Source organism: Mesoplodon densirostris, chromosome 7 (assembly GCF_025265405.1).
Source record: "Mesoplodon densirostris isolate mMesDen1 chromosome 7, mMesDen1 primary haplotype, whole genome shotgun sequence".
Taxonomy (NCBI): Eukaryota; Metazoa; Chordata; class Mammalia; order Artiodactyla; family Ziphiidae; genus Mesoplodon; species Mesoplodon densirostris.
The window spans coordinates 14,346,781-14,368,579 of NC_082667.1; the positions used below are offsets into that span (position 1 = coordinate 14,346,781).

The following is a 21,799-nucleotide window of genomic DNA, read 5'->3' on the forward strand; positions in this document are numbered from 1 at the left end:
GGATCATGAGGCAAAAGATGGAATCTATGGGTAGGATGTTGGAGTAAAAAGACCAAAACCTGAGTTCCTGATTACATCTTGGAGCATACCATATCATCCATGGACTGCCCATTTTCAGAATTCTTTTCCACAAAAGAGAAATAATCTTCTAACTCAATCAAACCACGTTATTTTAGGTTTTTCTATTGTATTCAGACAAACCTAATATAAACATAAAACATCCATGTATTTGCCCAAAAGTATAAATGAAGGGATCAAACTAGCATACCAATCAGAAGGCTCATTGGCCTATCCATTGATTTAGGTTAGTGCATGCTAGGCTAGCATAAAATGTTTCCAGACATTATCCTAGCATCTGAAGAGATGTACTGTTCTCTTCAATGCTGGACCATTGTTGTAAACACGGTAAGGTCTTACTGACTTTTGTAACTTGAACAGTAACATCTGTAATGCCCCTGAAAGTTTACTAAATACTTTCACATACATTATCTCATTGAACCTTGCAACCAACCTAGGAGTCAGATAAGGCTGGGATTATTCTCTCCATTTTACAAATGATGAAATTGCCCAAGGTCATTCAGTTTATAAATGATAGAGCAGAAACTTGAACTTTAATCTCGTAAGTGTAAACATAACCCACTGAATCACAGTGGATAATTCTTAGAGATATTCAGAAAGTTTAAAATGACCATGATTAATAATAATTAATATGAACATAAATACCTTGATTGCAAAATAGATCACAAATCAATATCTTAGTATTTCATAGAACTTACATAAAGACATTTAAAAATAAATTTTTCCATTTACTAACCGAGGAAGCATTCTGTTCAATTTCTGAACTGATGACAGCACCATTTCCTTTGATCCTGCATTTTGCACTAGAGAGGAAAATGAACAAATGAGGGGTGGCACATGAAGTAAGTAAGTAGCAGAGGGGAAGCAGAATTTCTCTCTAATGGCCCCTTCTCTTTGGACAGCCTAGGTCAGATTCCATCTAGTTCCACCTGTTGGTGGTATAAGCCACTTCTACAATTGCTTCCAGAAATCTCTTATCAGGAAGTTTATACTGCTCAAATAATTCAACCCTTCAAGGAAAGGTGAACTGACCTTTAGTCCAGCTCTTAAACAGTGAATTGATCCCAGCCCTGCACTGCCATCCCACAGAGAGGCCCCCAGGCTAACAGCCTGAGCAAAGGGTCTTGTTACATGAGCCCAGGTTTCTAATCCTTGTCTTATAGATGGCTCCATGGGGCATTATGCAAGGTATTTAACCCCCCTCCAAACTGAATTTTCCTCATTAGATTATGGGGGAGAAGGATACTCTTTAGAACTATTTGGAAGCCTGATTAAGCATAAGTGAACATTTTGCTTTTGTAACAGTTAATATAAATAGATATGGAGAATGAAATTACTGCATTCTCTTCTACTTCTCTGAATTTATACTTTGTCTTCCCAAAACAAAATGACTCAGTGCAGAGACTCATTAATGGACCTAGTTTAAGGAAAATATTAAACTAAGGACAAAGATATGAATGGTGCTAGAGAGAGAAGGAAAAGATCAAAGCAACATGACTTTCAATTTCACTTTCTTAAGATTATAAAAGCATAGAGCTGACAGCAACCTTATTAGGCCATCTAGTTTAATACGTTTTTAAAATTAGAAATCAATATTGTTATTGCATTTTAAAACATTATTGAAACACAGAATTCCTTTATCTTAAAATAGCAAGAATTTACATATCTCTATGGTCCCTTCTCATTTTCACCAAAATCCATAGGTTTATATTTGAGTTCTACTTTTTAAAAAAATTTGTACATGCTTTTTCACACACACACACACACACACACACACACACACACACACATATAAAGTCTTCTTAGGAATTATTTAATGATATAATAATATAATATTCCACTGTATTAATCTACCTCAGTTTGCTTCTGGATTATTTCCAGTTTTTTATTAAAAATAATGTAGCTATAAACATTTTTATACAATTTATTTTCTCTTTTGAATTGCTTCCTTAAGATATCTCCCAGAAGTAGGGCTTTAGGATCAAAAGATATACTAATTTTTATGGCTCGTGTTATGCGTTGCCAAACTGTTCTCCAGAGAGACTATGCCACCTTCAAAAAAAGAAGACCAATTTCTTTGCAGACATCCCAGTATAAAGCTTTTTGTTTTAACTAACTCAAAAATATCTTAACTTGCAAAGCTTAAATTATTGTTAATCTGAATATTTAGTTAGGTTATCTTTCCTCTTATATGGACTTTAAAATTTAATTGTAAAAGCAACACATGAATGTAACAGACCAATACAGAAGGGTATAAAGTAAAAAGTGAGGCTTCCTCATTTGTAAGCACTTCCTTAATTCAATTTCTCAGAGTATTCACTGTCAACAGATTGTTCTACATCCTTCCAGAACTTTTTCTATGTGTAATCATACATATATGTACAAATGTTAACTTGTTTTTTACAAAATGTAACCACTTTGTACACATTCTGTAACTTATTTTGTCACTTAATACTTAATGTACATCTTTCCATATTAGTCTAACGCATTCTTTTCAACGGCTGCATGGTAATACCTATTATAAAAATATCATAATTTATTAACCATTCTCTTACTGACGGGCATGCAAATTGACTGTAATTTTTCACTTTAAAGTTTTTAAAAGTATTTTAACACTTTAATTCAACTAGAATTCATTGCAGCACATGGTATGAAGTGTGAATCTAAATTTATTTCTTCCATATTCCTTCCAATTATCTCAACTAATGAATTTTTCACATTATTTTGTTACTCTTAGTTTGTCACAAATTAAATGGATATGTACTTTGGCATCTATTTCTGGGACCTCAGTTCTATTTTACTTGCGTATCTTTAGGTTAAAAACTAAGTAACACAATTTTTAAAAAACTTTCTATGAAAGTATCATAGTATACAGAAAAATATGAATTTGCACTTATAATCAGTACCCTAGAAAACCTCCTAGAGTCTCCTTCCAGCTGTAAGCCCCCCAAGGGTAAATACATAGACTAATTTTTCCTGTTTTGGAAATATGAAATCATGCAGTATGCAGTCTTTTGTGTCTGGCTTCTTTCATTCAACATCATATTTGTGAGGTTTGTCCATACAGCTGTGAGTTCATTAATTCTCACTGCAGCATAATATGCCATTATTGAATATACCACAATTTATTTATCAATTCCCTGTTGACAGCATGTTTTCAGTTTCTAGTTTGTGCCTATTATGAATGGTGTCACTATGAGCACTCTAGCATAAGTCTTTTAGTAAACTTATGTCTGCATTTCAGTTGGTTCTGTGCCTTGAAGTAAATGACTGGGCCATAGGGTATGAGTATGTTCAACTTTAGTATATAGTACCAAAGAGCTTTCCTGGTTTACAGATGACCACCTTCTTCCTCAGGGTGAAAAGAGTGATTATCTCTCTTGTGTCTCTTCATATAATCCCATGATGAAGGCTCCACCCTCATGACCTAATTACATCCCAAAGGCCTCACCTCCAAATACCATCACATTGGAGATTAGGGTTTCAACATAGGAGCAGGGCATAAGGACACTTTCAGGTGATGAAAATGTTATATCGTAACTGAGGTGATAATTACATGGCTATATACATATATCAAAGCTTATTAAATCTTACCCTTATAATTGGTGATTTATGGATGATAAATTACACATCCATAAAACTGACAGAAAAAAGAAAGATGACAGTTTTTTCTGAGTTAATGACAAACTTTGTAATTTATGAACTATTTGTTTATGAAAGCTCACAAAAATCACCAACTTGTTTGTGTTCTTTTAGTTTTATTATTTAATTCTATTTTATATTTTCTTTGGTTTGCTACTTTGCTCCTTTTCTAAATTCTTTAAGCTTAATTACCTTTTTATTTCTTATTAATTTATAACAATAATTTTTCCTTAAAGTATTGCTTTTTGCCCATAGATTTTAATTGTGCTGGGATCAAAAAATAGTTTATTTCTCAAATTTATTATCTAACACAGTTGTAGAGGAAAGTAATTTTTAAACTATCCTTGTGGTTAGGTAACTTTTAAATTATACTTTCATTATCTCTAATTTTATTTTATTATAGCTTGAGGATGCAATATATATAATTTCTACCTTTTATTAACCAAAAACTTCTTTGCATATGATAAATGTTTGCAAAAGATCCATATATTTTTTATTTCCAAATTTTCCCCTTTAGTCTTTTCCTAAATGTTCTAAGTTTACCTTATTGTTTGTACATGTTGTTTGTACATACCACATGACTAATGTATACATACCATTTCCTTAGTGATGATAAACACTGAATATTAACTTAAGCAAAAATCATAGTTTTATTAGAAAGCTAGGAGGAAGGAAATTTAGAGGATATAAAAGCACTAAATCCATCATAAGAAGTCATTAGATAACATCTATAACTGAAAAATCAAGGAGAGTAGTTTAAGCATGTTACTTTAAAATATGTAGCAAAATATCAAAAGACATGGTGAAAAAATCTGTAAGTAGTCTTCTCTGAGGAGTGGGATTTAGAGGCGAGAAGTTTGGGTGGTATGGTACTATTGTGTTTTGTTAAAACTTCCATAAATCCATTTGACTGATAAAATTCTGTAGCTAACAAAAATATACATTAAATTAAACAGTTTTTGTTCTATTTGGATTTTCCCTCTTTACCCATTATTATTATTATTTTTTTATTTATTATTTTTTTTTTTGCGGTACGCGGGCCTCTCACTGCTGTGGCCTCTCCCGTTGCGGAGCACAGGCTCTGGACGCGCAGGCTCAGCGGCCATGGCTCACGGGCCCAGCCGCTCCGCGGCATGTGGGATCTTCCCAGACCGGGGCACGAACCCGCATCCCCTGCATCGGCAGGCGGACTCTCAACCACTGCGCCACTAGGGAAGCCCTACCCATTACTTTTAACATGTTGTTTTCCTAAAAGTTTTTCAATCATTTCATCTAATTATTACTTTGCAATATTTTTGTATTTTTTTCTTTTAGAATTTACATAGTCAACTTTGTTCCTATTTACGTTCTTTGTTGCTTCTTTTTTCAAAGGATTTATTTATACATCCTTACTTCAAATGTCTTAATGCTGCTCAGAATTCTTATACTTGTCCCTAGTCAAGCTATCTTTCTTCCTTCCTACAGCAACTTGTTTCTTCTTTTCCTCAGCAATACAAATTTTCTTTGCTCTCTTTTATGCCTTTTACTTTTGTTTCCCTAACTCTAAGGAGATAACCTTGAATCTTACTTCAAAGACAAAGACGAGGTTAAGTGGTCAGGTAAAGAACATCAAATTTCAGCTCCATTTCTAAGCTTAACTCTGTCCTTCACAATTTTTTTAAATTAATTAATTTATTTATTGTTGGCTGCGTTGGGTTTTCGTTGCTGCGTGCGGGCTTTCTCTAGATGGGGTGAGCGGGGGCTACTCCTCGTTGTGGTGCGAGGGCTTCCCACCGCGGTGGCTTCCCCCGTTGCGGAGCATGGGCTCTAGGCGCGCGGGCTTCAGCAGTTGTGGCACGTGGGCTCAGTAGTTGCGGCACACGGGCTCTAGAGCGCAGGCTCGGTAGTTGTGGCGCACTGGCTTAGTTGCTCTACGGCATGTGGGATCCTCCTGGACCAGGGCTCGAACCCACGTCCCCTGCATTGGCAGGCGGATTCTCAACCACTGCACCACCAGGGAAGCCCTCCTTCACCATTTTTACTTGCTGTCTGTTGTTCAAATACAATTATTCTTTGTAGAGTCAGGGTTTGTTTCCTTTTCTTTTTTATTGATATATAATTGACATATTATATTAATTTCAGGTGTACACTATGACGATTCAATATTTGTATATATTGTGAAATGATCACCACAGTAAGTCTAGTTAACATCCATCATCACACACAGTTACAATTACTTTTCTTGTGATGAGAACTTTTAAGATCTACTCTCCTAGCGACTTTCAAATATACAACACAGGATTATTAACTACAGTCACCATGTTGTATATTACATCCCCAGGATTTATTTATTGTATGACTGGAAATTTGTACCTTTTCCCCACCTTTACCCATTTCACCCACCCTCCACCCTCCACCTCTCTGGCAATCACCAATCTTTTCTCTGTATCTGTGAGTCCAGGTTTTTTAAAGATATTAAATATTACCTACCTATTAGTGAGATCATGTGGTATTTGTCTTTCTCTAACTTATTTCACTTAAAATAATGCCCTCAAGGTCCATCCATGTTGTTGTAAGTGGCAGGACTTCCTTCTTCTTTATTGCTGAATAATATCCTTGTAGAGTTGTTTTAAAGCCATCTTAGGACCTGATTTCTCACTTGGGAATTCCTGCTAACTGTGAAAAATCTTACCTATAAGCTGCTTTCAAATATAATAAAATGTTTGTCCACACTAAATATAACAATAAAAGTGACATTATACTATGTTTTATAAATGTATAATTAAACATTTACCTATAGTTTAGGGTCAATAAATATTTTATAGGTATCAAATATTTTCAAAGATCTCAAAATAGTTTATAGATTAGGCACAATGCCTATAGTGCCCAATGGATAAATATAGCCCTGATTCCCACCTCCCAAAACAAGCTTGCTCCTCTGCCTTGATCCTGGAATTCCCTCCCACCTCTTCTGAAAAAGCATTCTATCATTTAATCATCTTGTTCTTCTCTTGGATCCTCCCTCTCTCCTCTGCTATGGCTCCCTTTCCTTCAGCCTATAAACATACTCAAGTCTCTCTGCCACCTAAAAACTTAAAAACAACAATAAACTCTCCCTACTCTTGCTATCACCCCCCCTCCTCCTTCCCCAATCCACCGAACTTCTGGAAACAAATCCAGCCTACCTATTGTCTCTAATCCCTCACCCTTCCCATTTACTCTTCAATCCAGGAAAATCTGGCATCCTACCACACTACTCCACTGAAACTTCGCACTTAATGCCACTAACAATCTCTTCTGCAGCTCTTATCTTATTTGACCTGAGACAAGTGATATTACTGAACACTCCCTCCATCTTGAAACTCACTCCTCCCCCACTTTCTGTGGCACCGCATTTTCCTTGTTTTTCTAAAACTCTCACTCTCAGTATAGGAAGATAAATATCTTTACTTATTGTAAAACTAGCTCTCTGGAAACAAGATTTAAGTTCCTACAATGGGTCCAACTCCCACTCAGAGAAGTTTTATTTGGCAGCAAAGTAAGCCCCAACACCGAGCAGCCAACACAACAGTAGAGAACTAAAACGCTAACATTCCATGTGCTCACTAAAGTGTAGAAAGGGACTATTCTGATCAGTTGGAAATGTTTACAAAGGACAGAGAAGTGTTCCAAGAGAAATGACAGGAGACACAGAGTTAAGAAAGAAAAGAATAATAAAAAGGGAGCAACCATGGGCTTCCCTAGTGGCGCAGTGGTTGGGAATCCGCCTGCCAATGCAGGGGACACTGGTTTGAGCCCTGGTCCGGGAAGATCCCACATGCCACGGAGCAACTAGGCCCATGCACCACAACTACTGAGCCTGTGCCCTAGAGCTGGAGTGCCACAACTACTGAAGCCTGCGCACCTAGACCCTGTGCCCCGCAACAAGAGAAGCCACCGCAATGAGAAGCCCATGCACCGCAACGAAGAGTAGCCCCTGTTCACTGCAACTGGAGAAAGCCTGCACACAGCAATGAAGACCCAACACAGCCAAAAATAAATAAAATAAATAAATTTATTTTTTTAAAAAAGGGAGCAACCAAGCTCAGTAGTAGCATAAGGCAGAAGAGTGGAGAACACGGACAAGGGATAAAATACTCTATACTTAACAGAGGTAGAGGTAGGGGAGGAAAAGTCAAACACCCACTGATACATCTGTGCTTCGCTTCTGAATGAGGGCAAGCACCTACTAACAATACACATACCAGGTATGGCAGGTTATTGTTTGCACACCCCAAAATATGTGCTCCTGTTCTTCTTACACACAATTATCTGGTTGGACTTCAATTCCCAAGCTCCTCTGCAATTAGCAGGGGCCTTATATTAAGTCCTCACCTATGAAATGTGAGCACAAGTGATGTTTGCAACTTCTGCCTTACTTGCTTAAAAGGTGTTTGCCCTGGACTTGTTCCTTCCCCTTTTCATTTCTATAACTGGAAATGGCTACAATGGAGGCATCCTCAGAAACCATGGGTTTCAAATGGCATGGCTGCCCTGCTAACCTGAAATCCTATGAAATCCTAGAGCAGATCCTGCCTTCTGCATCCTGGACTCAGGTTAAGTTAGAGAGAAATACAGTTCTCTCTTGTATGAGCCATTGCACTGGAGGGGCAGTTGTGGTGGTGGATCTTTTTATAACAGCTGCTCAACCATCACCCTGAGATCAGTGGCACAAAAGCACCTAAAGTACAAAATCTCAGTATACCTCAACATCTTACTGACCAAGTAGGAAACATTAGTCTGGAGAGAGGGGAGTTTTGAGCATAGGGGGAAGTTCTTATCATTAATTAATAATTATAAAGTCAGATTTAACTAACATTGCTTGAATGGCACCCAAACCACTAAATTTGGAACCAGAAGTACTAGAGTCAAATCTTAGCTCCACCTACTGCTATCTATTATATATAAACATTGGAAATTTTACTTAAGTTCTCTGAGTCCCCGTTTCCTAGCATCCACCCTCATGAGTAAATGTCATAACACATCTACAGTACAATATAATAAATGATGTCTCAAATAATGACACCACAACATAAAGAAATGTTAAATTATGTTCTATTATACCAGAGAATCTGGGGAATATATCATATATTCTGTAGACATTTCTGTTAAAATATTAAGTTCTAACCCTTCAATCCTTGTGAACTGAATAGGAAAGAGGGCTTTGAGAAATCAGACCTAAAAGCAAAGCAGCTAACAACACAGGCTCTAGGGTCAGATAAACTTCATTCAAGCTTCACCTCCACATTTACTAGCTTGGTGACCTTGGGCAAGTTACATAACCTAAATTTCAGTTTTCTCATGGAAAAGTGAGGATCAGGCTGGTACCTGCCTCACAAATATCTTGTAAGGACTGAATGAGATTGCTGTCTATCTCCAGTCCTCCTGTATATGAGAACGACTCCAGCTGCCATACCAAGAACATCTATTTGAATATATTTCCCACTTAAGACAGTATTTGGGGGGCTGGACTTACTTAGAAGTTGGAATATTATCTCTGTATTTTAAAAAATGTAAGAGAAATAATCTCTGCTAAGGATTTAGAATTTAAATGAAATAGTGTTTCCCATTTAGTGTCATCTAATAGAAAATTAAATCTGGGAAGTGAGGTTACCCAAGTGTTACTATACTTGGAAACAACAGATGAAATTTTAAACTTGAAAATTACATGAGGGGGTCTTCTCAGGTTTTGTTGCCTAAAACCTTATGAAAATACCAACAAAAATGGAAGCAGAGATGTTAGCGATAATTTTGTCAATTAAAAAATATAAATTCTCTTCTGGTGTCCCCTCTCCTCTAAAGATAATAACTAAAGCTGGTTTTATTACTTGGCTGAGTTTAAGGACTTTCCAGTTAGGGAACTCGATGTCAGGTCCTTCAACAATAATTATTTTCTCTTAACCACTAAGAAATATGATAAGAAAAGTTCACAGTGTGAGACAAAATAATCACTTCTTTTCCTTATGAGTTTGTTTCTTTAGAAACATGATATGAAAACCAAATTCTTACTGGAAGAACAAAGGTCAAAACAGTCTCTACCTATGTCCAGACATGGCAACAAAAATTAGCAAGACTCAGACTTCCCTGGGGGCGCAGTGGTTAAGAATCCGCCTGCCAATGCAGGGAACACAGGTCCAAGCCCTGGTCCGGGAAGATCCCACATGCTGTGGAGCAACTATGCTCGTGTGCCACAACTACTGAGCCTGCACTCTAGAGCCCGCGAGCCACAATTACTGAGCCCTCGTGCCACAGCTACTGAAGCCCGCACGCCTAGAGCCCATGCTCCTCAACAAGAGAAGCCACCTCAATGAAAAGCCCGTGCCCCACAACGAAGAGGAGCCCCCAATCACCGCAACTAGAGAAAGCCTCCGCATGCAGCAACGAAGACCCAATGCAGCCAAAATTAAATAAATAAATTAATTTAAAAAAAATTAGCAAGACTCCAAAGACTATTCATAGGTATAACCTTGAAAAGAAAAAAGGCAGGGCCATTCTTCCTGAAGACCTAACCTATTGTCTTCTACCTGTATATTCACTATCCTCTACCATGCCAATCCTTGAAGACAAGGCAAAAGATTGATGACACATATAAGACTTTATAAGTTAATCATGTGTTTAAATATCAGGTTTGGTGGCCTAGAGACTATCAAGAAAGACAATCAATTTTAGGTCTCATTAAATAGTTTACTTTAAGATACGTGACATATATTAATTAATTCATCCTCTCAACCTCCTATGAGGTAGCTTTTATCAACTCCATGTGTTGGGGAAATTTGATGAAGGAGAATAATAATACTATTTTCTATTTACAAAATACCTTTCTTATAAAGAGCTCCACATGTTTTATCTTCTCAGTCTTCTAACATTCCTGTGAAGTAGGTGGTAATATTACCTTTTCCTTTCTTATAGGTAAAATGCTAGGGCTCAAGAGGCTTAATGACTTACTCACATGGTAGCTTGTATTTTATCCACTAATTAGAACATACTGCTTGGGATTAACACTAGACCATGGACTCAAGTCTAAACTGCACATAATTCAAAGGTGTCAAGCTTCTAGTTTTCTCTACAGCCGTCTTTCAACACATCACATTCCAAAAAAGAGTGGGGTCATGCTTGCTGTTTAAGCTCATGTGCTCACTGTTTATAAAGCTTATTATCATTTCTCTAAATTGCACTATTTGAGTTTTGTCTAAATGCCTGAAAGCTAAATTATTTTTTGTTTACTCTCTGTGCACTAGCATTATAAATGATGTCATCAGGAATATACAAAACTGTTAGACAAAGCTGCAGGGCCAATAAAAGCAACTCACTTGGGCAAGAGTGTGCTTCTTCTTCTCCCCCCAGCCCCCGCCCTCCTCCTTTTTTGAAGTAGGCATCACACAAAAAGATGACTCATTAAGCCCAAAAGAGTTGACTATGCCATGTAAGGGCTTCTTATGCAGCCCTCCACAAAGAGACCTGAGTGGCAGCATAAGGCCTCCTCTTCTGTGCATTTTCCTCCAGGCAGAATGTGCATTTGTGTGGCTACATACACAATTATAATCTCCCCTGAAAAGCAATTCCTTCCATATGACAGGCTGAACAGTGGCCTGAGTGCTAGCCTCATGTTGCCTGTGCAGTTAACATGCTGAAATAGCAGACACATTTAATCTCTCCTTTCTGAAAAACTAAGATAGGACAGAAGAAGCAAAGCTGGAAAGAAATCCACACAGAGAGAAAGGAAGCCAGCCCAAGCGCCCAAACTCACTTTCTCATGGGCTGAGCTTCTTTGTGTGTTGTCTACTTACGTGTCAATTTGCAGGACTTTAGGGCATGAGAACCATGGAGCCGAGTGGTTCTGGCAGCCTCTCCATTTGACAAGCAAAGCCAGAGACATGCGGCCTTTTGGTACATTTCACATTCAAAAGTGTTATTGTCTCAAGCATGCTTATTTTAAAATATATAATTTTCCCATTTAGTGCACATGTTGTATGTAAGTTGGCCACAGGAGGAGTTCTGCCACATGATCTTTAAAGAAAAAAAAATGGCAATGGCTCTAACGTAGCCCCATCCCTGCCAGATACCTTTGTTTACTGTGGGGGGCAGTGGGCTATCCCAGGTGAGAGAAGTCTGAATTTAACAAACACCTGATACAAAGGCCAGTGCACAAACAGATTTCTGTCTTAGATTACAGAAACTGAAGCCTGTGTTTTACCACAATTACCTGTAATCTCAGGGCCAGATAATAGTATTAACAAGACCTTGAGCTACACAATAGGACAGCTGGAAAAAGGCTCTTACTCTCTCCAAAGAACGGTGCTTTTAAAAAGCTAATTCAATGAAGAAAAAGAAAGGGCTCTGAAAGTGCCTTCTCAAACAATATTTACTTTTACTGCGTTCCTGCTAATCAAACAAAACTTAGTCACAAGCTTTTATGAAAAATCCATTGGATGATTTCAGCAGTAATTACTTTGTTTAAAGAAAGGTGCTTAAGAGAAAACATAGCTAATGGGATCTGTAATTTGGTAAGTTCAGATGTGTTTGGGAAAATCCCTCCTCTCTTTGATAAATCATTAAAATTCTGCTCAGATAAATGTGTTTTGACTTGAAATTCCAATCATAGAATGATCAATTTCCTAAGGCCCGTAGGGAAGTAGCGCAAGGGCATCCCAACACAGTGGACCCAGGGATTAGTTGACAAGGGTAATTCCAGTCTTAGAGCATATTACTCTGCCCAACTGAAGATGGAATCTCAAGGAGATGCCCCCAAATTGTATAAAATCTCCTTCCTTCATAAAATATCATTTTATAAAATGAATTAAACCTTACTGTTGTGTAACCGAAACAAAGAAAATGTGTCAACCATGAAATTAAATTTACTCATTTAGCAAACATGGTATTTATGCAAATAATAGTGATCCCCAACTTTGGGACAGCATTCAGAGGAAAGATTTTAATCAGTCATCCTTTTTTTTTTTTTGTCAATGAAAGAAGGAGAAAAAAGCTTAGTGTCTCTCACACAGTAGGAATTCAATAACTATTTGTTGAACTGGAGTCCTTTCTCTCATTTGAAAAAAAAAATTATTTTACTACTTAAAGCAGACTATTCATTTAACAATTGCGCACTTAACTTGGGCCAAGCACTGTGTTAGATTTTGGAGATACTGAGAGAATAAGCCTGCCCTTATGGCTTACATTCTAGTAAGAAACAGACAGTAACAAAATATACAAATAGATAAATAAGATAATTGTGATAAGTGCTAAGAAGGCTATAAACAGGATAATGAACTAGAGATAAGCTAATGGCTCATTTTGTCTCTTCTGATCTACTATTATTAGTTTTTAAAACTTTAATTACCTACTCAGCTTCCTAAATTTACTCATTTAGCAAATGTGGTATTTATAACAAATAAAAGATATCCCCAACTTTTGGACAGCATTTGGAGGAAAGATTTTAAGATTAATTGAATATATAAATGATAAGCAAAGTAAATAATTTACAGAACCCTAGAATTTAAACCCTAGAATAACACTGACATCACCTGCAATCAGTTACCTTGGAGAAATGGGGATGGGTAAGGGTCAGCAAACAACATGCCTTAGAACTCACTTGCTCTTTTTTCTCCCCAGCAAAAACATTATTAGGGCTTCCCTGGTGGCACAGTGATTAAGAATCCACCTGCCAGTGCAGGGGACATGGGTTCGAGCCCTGGTCCGGGAGGATCCCACATGCCGTGGAGAAACTAAGCCCATGCACTACAACTACTGAGCCTGCGCTCTGGAGCTGTGAGCCACAACTACTGAGCCCACGTGCCACAGCTACTGAAGCCCGTGCACCTAGAGCCTGTGCTCCGCAACAAGAGAAGCCACTGCAATGAGAAGCCTGCGCACCGCAACAAAGGGTAGCTCCCGCTCACCACAACTAGAGAAAGCCCACGTGCAGCAATGAAGACCCAACAGAGCCAAAAATAAATAAATAAAAATTTAAGGAACACATTGATTACATTTACTAAGTAGTTTACAGAATTCTTAGAAAGGTGAAAGAAACAGAGTCTAGGCTGAATTTCCAGGAACAAATCCCAAAGTCACATCCCAGAACTGGGCCACCTAGGGAACTGCTGCCCCTGTCATGACAATTTGTTTTTTTGCTTTTGGATGAATCCTGATAAGCAAACTTATTTTTGTTTGAATATAATTAGTGAATCTTCCAAACCCAACCCTATGCTAGGAAACATTGCTATTTACAGTAAGTCAACAGAAATACTGTTAGGACTTTAGAATGCTTGGGTTGTTGCAGAAAGAAAAAGAAATATTACAGATGTTACGCTGACTTCCTAAATCTTTGGAAACTAGGTTTATAATATATAAAGCTGGTCACTTAAAAACAGTAATGAACATGTTCACAAAACCATCTCTTTCCTTTCTTCTTCCCCCCTTCCCCTTCCTTTCTTTTCTTCCTAATTGTTCCTTTCTTTCTTTCTTCCTGAATACCTTCTCTAGATAAAGCAAAGCATGAATATAAAGTGTTCCTCCCTACAGGAAACTTATGCCAGAGATGGGAAATAACTGTCGTTATAGAGCAAGTGAACTGTACGTATGCAGGTGTCTTGGCGATTTCCCAGTTTGGTTGGCACTTATTAACACTGTCACTTTGTGTTACAGTCATTTATGAATATGTCCCATCTCCCATCTTTGGCATAAGTTTCCTGTAGGGAGGAACACTTTATATTCATGCTTTGCTTTATCTAGAGAAGGTATTCAGGAAGAAAGAAAGAAAGGAACAATTAGGAAGAAAAGAAAGGAAGGGGAAGGGGGGAAGAAGAAAGGAAAGAGATGGTTTTGTGAACATGTTCATTACTGTTTTTAAGTGACCAGCTTTATATATTATAAACCTAGTTTCCAAAGATTTAGGAAGTCAGCGTAACATCTGTAATATTTCTTTTTCTTTCTGCAACAACCCAAGCATTCTAAAGTCCTAACAGTATTTCTGTTGACTTACTGTAAATAGCAATGTTTCCTAGCATAGGGTTGGGTTTGGAAGATTCACTAATTATATTCAAACAAAAATAAGTTTGCTTATCAGGATTCATCCAAAAGCAAAAAAACAAATTGTGTCTGGCAGTGAAACAAGTAAATATCATGTGCTATGATATCAGCAAATGCAAAATAATAAGATTAGTTACACTTAATAATCTTCAACATAGAAAGAATCATATGTCAGAACCTTTGTCAAGGCTTGAAAAAACTGTATCAACCTCATGACTGGAAGGGACTATATCAGTTACTGTTGGATGTTGTCTTAGTCCAGGTACTCTGAGAAGCAGACAAGAAGACAGGATCAGACATGCAAGAGATATACTGAAAAGCCCATGAGGGAAAACGGGGAGGGAGCTGGAAGAAGCTGGGAGAGCTGACAGACCACAATGCAGGGTTGACCCTTGTAAAGAAGAGCGAGGGAGTGAGAGTATTAGACTGCAGTGCAGTGGGAGTCCTCAAGCCAAAGTCACCATCAGAGGAGTCACACTTCTCATAAAAGTGGGTCTTCCCCACCCAGTCATCCCCTGGGAGCAGACTGTGGGAAGTGTGACCTCAATGTGAACAAGGTGTTGGATTGAGAGCTGGGCTTCAGAGTTAATTACCCTCCCCTCCACATAATAGGGGATATGAGAGGCACAATTTCATGGCTGCCACAGATGTATTACATTTTTGTTAAAATGTAGGAGTAATAATAGCAGCTAATATTTATTGAGCACCTACCCAGGTGCTCTAGAAGGAAAGGTATCTTACTCATCTTTGTGTATCCGCTTTTTACCATGTAGCAGCCAGGCATTGCTCTAAAAGCTTACATGTATGAGGTAAGTACATTGTGCATATCAGGAAACTAAGGCACAGAGAGGTTGAGTAACTTCTTCAAGGTCACACAGCTACACAAAGTACATAGATTATTGTCATTAAAACTCTCCTAAATGGTTTATTTTTAGAAGTTATCTTCCTTATTGCCTGCCTTTGAGAGATGAGTCCAGTGGCAAGAGGGAACTGGAATTTTACTATTCCCTGATCCATCCTGGTTCCTAGGATGCCCCCTCCTGGCAGAAATGTTAAATTAAGCCCTTGGAGTCACCTGAACTTACTCCAGAATCCATGCAACCATTATAAGCAGGTCTATGCAATAGTTGGAGCCTCACTGTTGGAGTTGCTCAAGGTAGTCATAGCATGGAGTTTAACAATGTGGACTCTGGAGTCAGATTGCTAGATTAGAATTCTGCCTCTAGGACTCACTAACTAGTTATTTAATACCTCTGTGCTGTAGTTTCCTCATATGTGAAATGGAGATAAAAATTGAAACTATCTTCATGTGCATTACTGTTTATAAAGCACATAAAATGTTACCTGCAACAGAATAAGTACTTAATAACTCTTAGTTATTGCTCACATATTGCTCACATTTGGGGGACCCTAAGTTCAGATTATTCATGTTCAATTTAACACATATGTACGTATAAAGTGTCTATATTGTGAAAGGTAGGTATACAATGATGAGAAAGATACAATTCCTGTCTTCAGGAAACTGATTTGCAACTAATGAACTGTTTAAGAACTCCATTCTTAAAAGGGAAGCAAGTGGGCTTCCCTGGTGGCGCAGTGGTTGAGAGCCTGCCTGCCGATTCAGGGGACACAGGTTCGTGCCCCGGTCTGGGAAGATCCCACATGCTGCCAAGTGGCTGGGCCCGTGAGCCATGGCCGCTGAGCCTGTGCGTCAGGAGCCTGTGCTCCACAACGAGAGAGGCCACAGCAGTGAGAGACCCCCCCACAAAAAAAAAGGGAAGCAAGGATCACTGCCCTTTACAGGCAATAGATATTTTGGTTTGTTTATTTTTATCTTATTGGTAGAGAGGAAAAAACAGGCATGGAATCCAGTAAACCTGGATTTGAATCCCTGCTTTTATGTATCATCACCTATGTGACTTTGTACAAATCAATTAGCCTTTCTAAGCCTCAGTTTCCTTATTTGTAAAATGAGGAGACGATATTAATAACTACTAAATAGGACTAATAATAATACTTACCTGTATGGTGGTTGTGAAGATTAAATGAGTTAAGGCACAGTGCTAAGCATAAATGAAGTGCTCAAAAACTATAGCTTAAAAATAACTATCCAGTTTATTGTGATTCCTCTAAAACTATAGCCTCCAAAGGACAAAGACCATCTCTGATTTCCTGGAGTTATCTATTATGCCAATCCACTACCAGTCTTAGTGAGAATAGGCAGTAGCCATAGAAACAGAAGAGGCAAATTGAAGCATAAGTGAAAGCAAGCACCTTACCAATTTAGGTGGGGTAAAATAATAAACCTCACACCCTCATGCTTACACTCAGGGCAGCACGTAGGTAGTGTGTTTTGCAAACTGGGACCAGAACAGGCTGCCCTTCAGCTCTAGAGAACTCTCCACACCCAACCAGATACACAGACACACCTCAGCCTCTGGCAGAAGCTTCCAATAAGTAGCTTTCATAAAGTGGAAACCTTTCAAAGGCTGTATATTTATTTCATCTCCTTACCAGACTCGACTCTCTCTATTCACACCTGGGCATTAACATAGTTCCTATCACTCCATTCTGATGACTGCAGGCACGAACATCATGGAGTCAATTCTGTAATGATGATCTTAAGATCCTAAGCCATTCCAGGCCATGATTACAGGTTCCTAATCCACAAAGTCAGCAGGGAATGGATCAGTTTACCCAACAAGATGAAAGACTGTTTTCTTCACTAGTAGTCAAAAAGGTAAATATAAGCCCTGGCTAGCAGGTAGAAAGGAAAATCTATGGATATTCACTGAATAGGTATCCCTGTCATTTATACCATAATACTAAAAAGAGGTCTCCAGACACACTTACCAAGGGATATTGAGCTTTCAATTTTCTGATGCACTGAATACCTAGAGCTTTCCTATCTATGCAATTTTCTTTTTTTCTATGTGTATTTTCTTCTCTAGGCCTACACATGTGACTTTATAATTTGTTTAAAAGAAAAAGAAGAAGAAGAAGGGGAAGGAGAAGGAGGGGGAGGAGGAGAGGAGGAGGAAGAAGAAAAGCCAAGCGAAAAATAACCTCCAGGGCTTCCCTGGTGGCGCAGTGGTTGAGAGTCCGCCTGCCGATGCAGGGGACACGGGTTGGTGCCCCAGTCCGGGAGGATCCCACATGCCGTGGAGCGGCTGGGCCCGTGAGCCATGGCCGCTGAGCCTGCGCGTCTGGAGCCTATGCTCCACAACGGGAGTGGCCGCAATAGTGAGAGGCCCCCGTACCGCAAATAATGATAATAATAATAATAATAAATAATAATAATAAATAACCTCTGTAGGTATTTAAATTTTCAAATCAGAAAATATTTTATTAAATTAATCTGTAAGGGGTGATTTTCAGTGGTCATTATATTGAGGGTGAATGCTTCAAAACAGCAACAGCATGCTCTAAAAGAGACCAAATTGTAATGGGCAGGGTTGTTCTCAACTAAAGACAAATGCATTTCAGCAGAGGTGTATGGTCTGAGGAACCATGAGGAAGCCAATGAGTAGTATGACCCTGCTTAGGGCAGTATGAACGTCCAGACGGTGAATGGGACAGGGAGTTAAGGCACTTAAATATGCAACAGAACCTGAAGGAGGTTCAATAATCCAGGGTTCAATAATTAGACAAGTGGTTGGACACTGAAGCTTTTACAACCAACCTGAAATTTTGATTCTGTTTATACATTAATTATCAACATTGCCACTGAATTAGTGGCTGAAAAAAGTCACTTATGGAGGGACCACCAACTTCTACTCACCAAAGCACCAGTATATTAAATATGTCAAGACTTTGAGACATATAATTTAAATATGTTAAGACTTTGACGCAAACATCCAAGGAACTGAACAATAGACTAGGCTTTTCAAATATTTCATAGATTCATTAGTACTGAGTAAATAAGATAAAATACATAAAATCCTTAGCAAAAGTCTAGGCATCGTTAGACATTGATATTATTATTCATTGGATGCAAAATTATCTGCGATATAACAATGCTCTTTATATATATATATTATATATATATATAATATATATATATATACACACACACACCTTTCAAAAACCACACAACCCTTAAACCTGGTAAAAAGATGCTCAACTTCAGAAAAGAAATGTACATTAAATCTACCCTGGGACTACTTGTCACTTAACAGGTTGAAAAACTCTGACGGTTTGAGTTTGATACACTTTGTTGGAAAGACTATGGGGAAACAGGCATACTCTTACATTGCTAGTGCAGTGTAAAACGGTACAACCCCTGTGAAAGACGATTTGGCAATATCTATCAATATTTAAAATGCATATGTCCCTGACCCACCAATTTCACTTTGTGGAATTTATCCTTGCAGATATACTAGCAACAGCACAAAATTACAGGCTATTCAGTGGGGTATTTTCAGTAATAGCAAAAGGCTAAAAACAACATGTGTACCAACAGAGAATTGGTCAAATAAATTATTTAAAATACTATGTAGCTAAACATTTTTTTAGAAGAATGAGAAAGCTCTCACTGACACAGAAATCACTCCAAGATATACTGAATGAAAAAAGTGTATTCTCTCTTATATACATAATAAACTAAACTCTGGAAGGATACACAGGAAACCAGAAATAGTGGTTACTAGTGGGGGGCTGAGGATGGATGGAAACTGGCAGATGGGGGAAAAGGGGTTGGAAGAGACTTTTCATTCTAAACTTCTTTATGTTTTTTAATCTAGTTTCCATACTAGTAATTCAAAAATTTAAACTAGAATTGTTTTTCATTAAAAAATGTGTATAGTACATCCATACAATTGAATATTATTCAGTGATAAAAAGAAATGAACTATCAAGCCAGGAAAAGACATGGAGGGACCTTAAACGCATATTGCTCAGTGAAAAAAGCCAGTCTGAAAAGGTTACTTACTCTATGATTCCAATTACATGACATTCTGGAAATGTAAAACTTTAGAGACAGTAAAAAGATCAATGGTTGCCAGTGGTTGGGGGACAGAGGAAAGGATGAATAGACAGAGCACAGAGGATTTTCAGGGCAGTGACACTATTCTGCATAATACTATAATGGTTGGTACATGACATCATGCATTTGTCAAAACCCATAAAACTGTACAAAACAAAGAGTGAACCCTAATGTAAACTGTGGATTTTAGTTAATTATAATGTATCAATATTGGTTCATCAGTTGTAATGAATGTACTATATTAATGTCACATGTTAATAATGGGAAGCTCTGAGTGAGAGAGAGAGGGAGTATATGGGAACACTCTATAATATCTGCTCAATTTTCTGTAAACTTAAAATTGCTCTAAAAAATAAAGTATATCAATTTTTTTTTTCTTTTTTTTTGCGGTACGCGGGCCTCTCACTGTTGTGGCCTCTCCCGTTGCGGAGCACAGGCTCCGGACGCGCAGGCTCAGCGGCCAGGGCTCACGGGCCCAGCCGCTCCGCGGCATGTGGGATCCTCCCGGACCGGGGCACGAACCCATATCCCCTGAATCGGCAAGCGGACTCTCAACCACTGCGCCACCACGGAAGCCCTAAAGTATATTAATTTTTTAAAACGTGTGCATACGTGTATGTATATACATACATACACACAACATATATATATCCTTCTTTCATCCAGTAAATGCCTTACACACTGAAGGTGTTACAGTGTGTGTAAAGTATTACAGCCATAGCCTTAATGGTCAAGAGCTCAAGCTCAGGAGTGGGCAAATTAGGTTCTGATCCTAGCCCTACCATTTTATAGCTGTGTGGCCTTATTTGTGCAAGTCACCTCTTCAGCCTCAGTTTCTCCGTCTGCAAAATGGAAGAAAAACACAGTCTCCTCCTGGGGCTGTTATGAAGATTCAATAAAGAATGCACATAAAATGCTTAGCATAGTGCCTAATGTAAAAGAAATGCTCGAAAATGTTAGTTGCCGCTATAACGGTTAAATGATTGTTCACAGAATGACTGATTTGGCACTTCAAGGTTCCAAGGTTACTCCACTGGCAGCATATCAGTAATACCCCCAAAGGCTCCTCAATTCTCAACTCCAACCTAGCCCACTTAGGGCACAATCCACACTGTCTGAGCTCCAGCGGGTACACTTCAGCATTCTTTACTCCCAGATGCTGTTTTCCTCCTCGCTGGGCCTTACAAGTTCAGGCCCTGGCCCGCCCCCACCCCGCCCCTCCCTAGCCCACCCTACCCGTTCCCACTCAGACCTCGCCTCGGCCTCCTCCCCAAACCCTGGCCTAATTCGTCTGCACTTCTTTCCTTCCCCGAAGCTGAAGGAAGTGCCTACCCAGATACTCGTAGTCCGGTAGGGCTAGGCGTTCCGGACTCAGCATCCTTTGACCAGGGTAGCTTCAGAGATCCAGCTCTCCCGCTTCCGGAAGCCAGGTCAAGGGCTCTCTCTGTTGCCATGGCACCCACGCGGCGGGAGGAGAGGCTAGAGGCGGAGGGGGTGTCACGCCAACAGTCTCCGTATCGCAACGCCAAGTTGGCCACACTAGTTCCGGGAGCTGTCTCTTCGCGGCGGTCATAGTTTCTTTGGAGTCCCTTTCTTGAGGCGTTGGTTTTAGAGGAATTTGAGGTGGAGAGTTCCTTTGAAACCATCATATTTCCCGGTGTCGAAAAATTATTGCCAGCCCTCCATATACCCACAATTTCTGAATTTCATAACTACTCCTGCTTTATACAATTGTTATCCTAAATCACAATAATAACTCCCACCCCTAAATTCCCATAAACATTTACTATCCCATTACCTATTTTTATCTTATTATCATCTTAAATTACTACAAAGTGCTTTCACATGCGTATATCTTGGCTGCTTTTTGAGGTCAGGGATGTGTCTTTTCTGCCTGTGACAAGGCTGGGCGTCCAGAAAGTGCTCATTAAATTCTCTATGACTTCATTGACATTTCCTCTCAAATTCCCCTTTATCTTTATAGCCCCTCCTTCTACTTCTATCCTTTACTATTTGGTACCCTTCCCAAGTGTCTTCTCTTTTCCTTTTTTT

General features: G+C 38.7%; 1 protein-coding gene across 6 annotated transcripts in view; it reads right to left on the reverse strand.

Annotated features, from left to right (window-relative positions):
- Positions 1-21,182, reverse strand: part of CSTPP1 (centriolar satellite-associated tubulin polyglutamylase complex regulator 1) — a 199,982-nt gene extending 178,800 nt beyond the window's left edge. For 4 of the 6 annotated variants that reach the window (XM_060103126.1, XM_060103128.1, XM_060103125.1 and 1 more), the window contains exons 1-2: positions 21,080-21,160; positions 815-881 (exon numbers count right to left, since the gene is read on the reverse strand). Coding sequence is in view for 1 of the 6 variants with exons in the window: in XM_060103122.1 (XP_059959105.1) it covers positions 21,080-21,125 (46 nt within the window). In the remaining 5 variants the exon portion in view is untranslated. Of the gene's footprint in view, positions 1-814; positions 882-21,079 lie in introns of all 6 variants that reach the window. The other 2 variants (XM_060103122.1, XM_060103123.1) reach the window with 2 other exon arrangements.
- Positions 21,183-21,799: the final 617 nt, after the last annotated feature.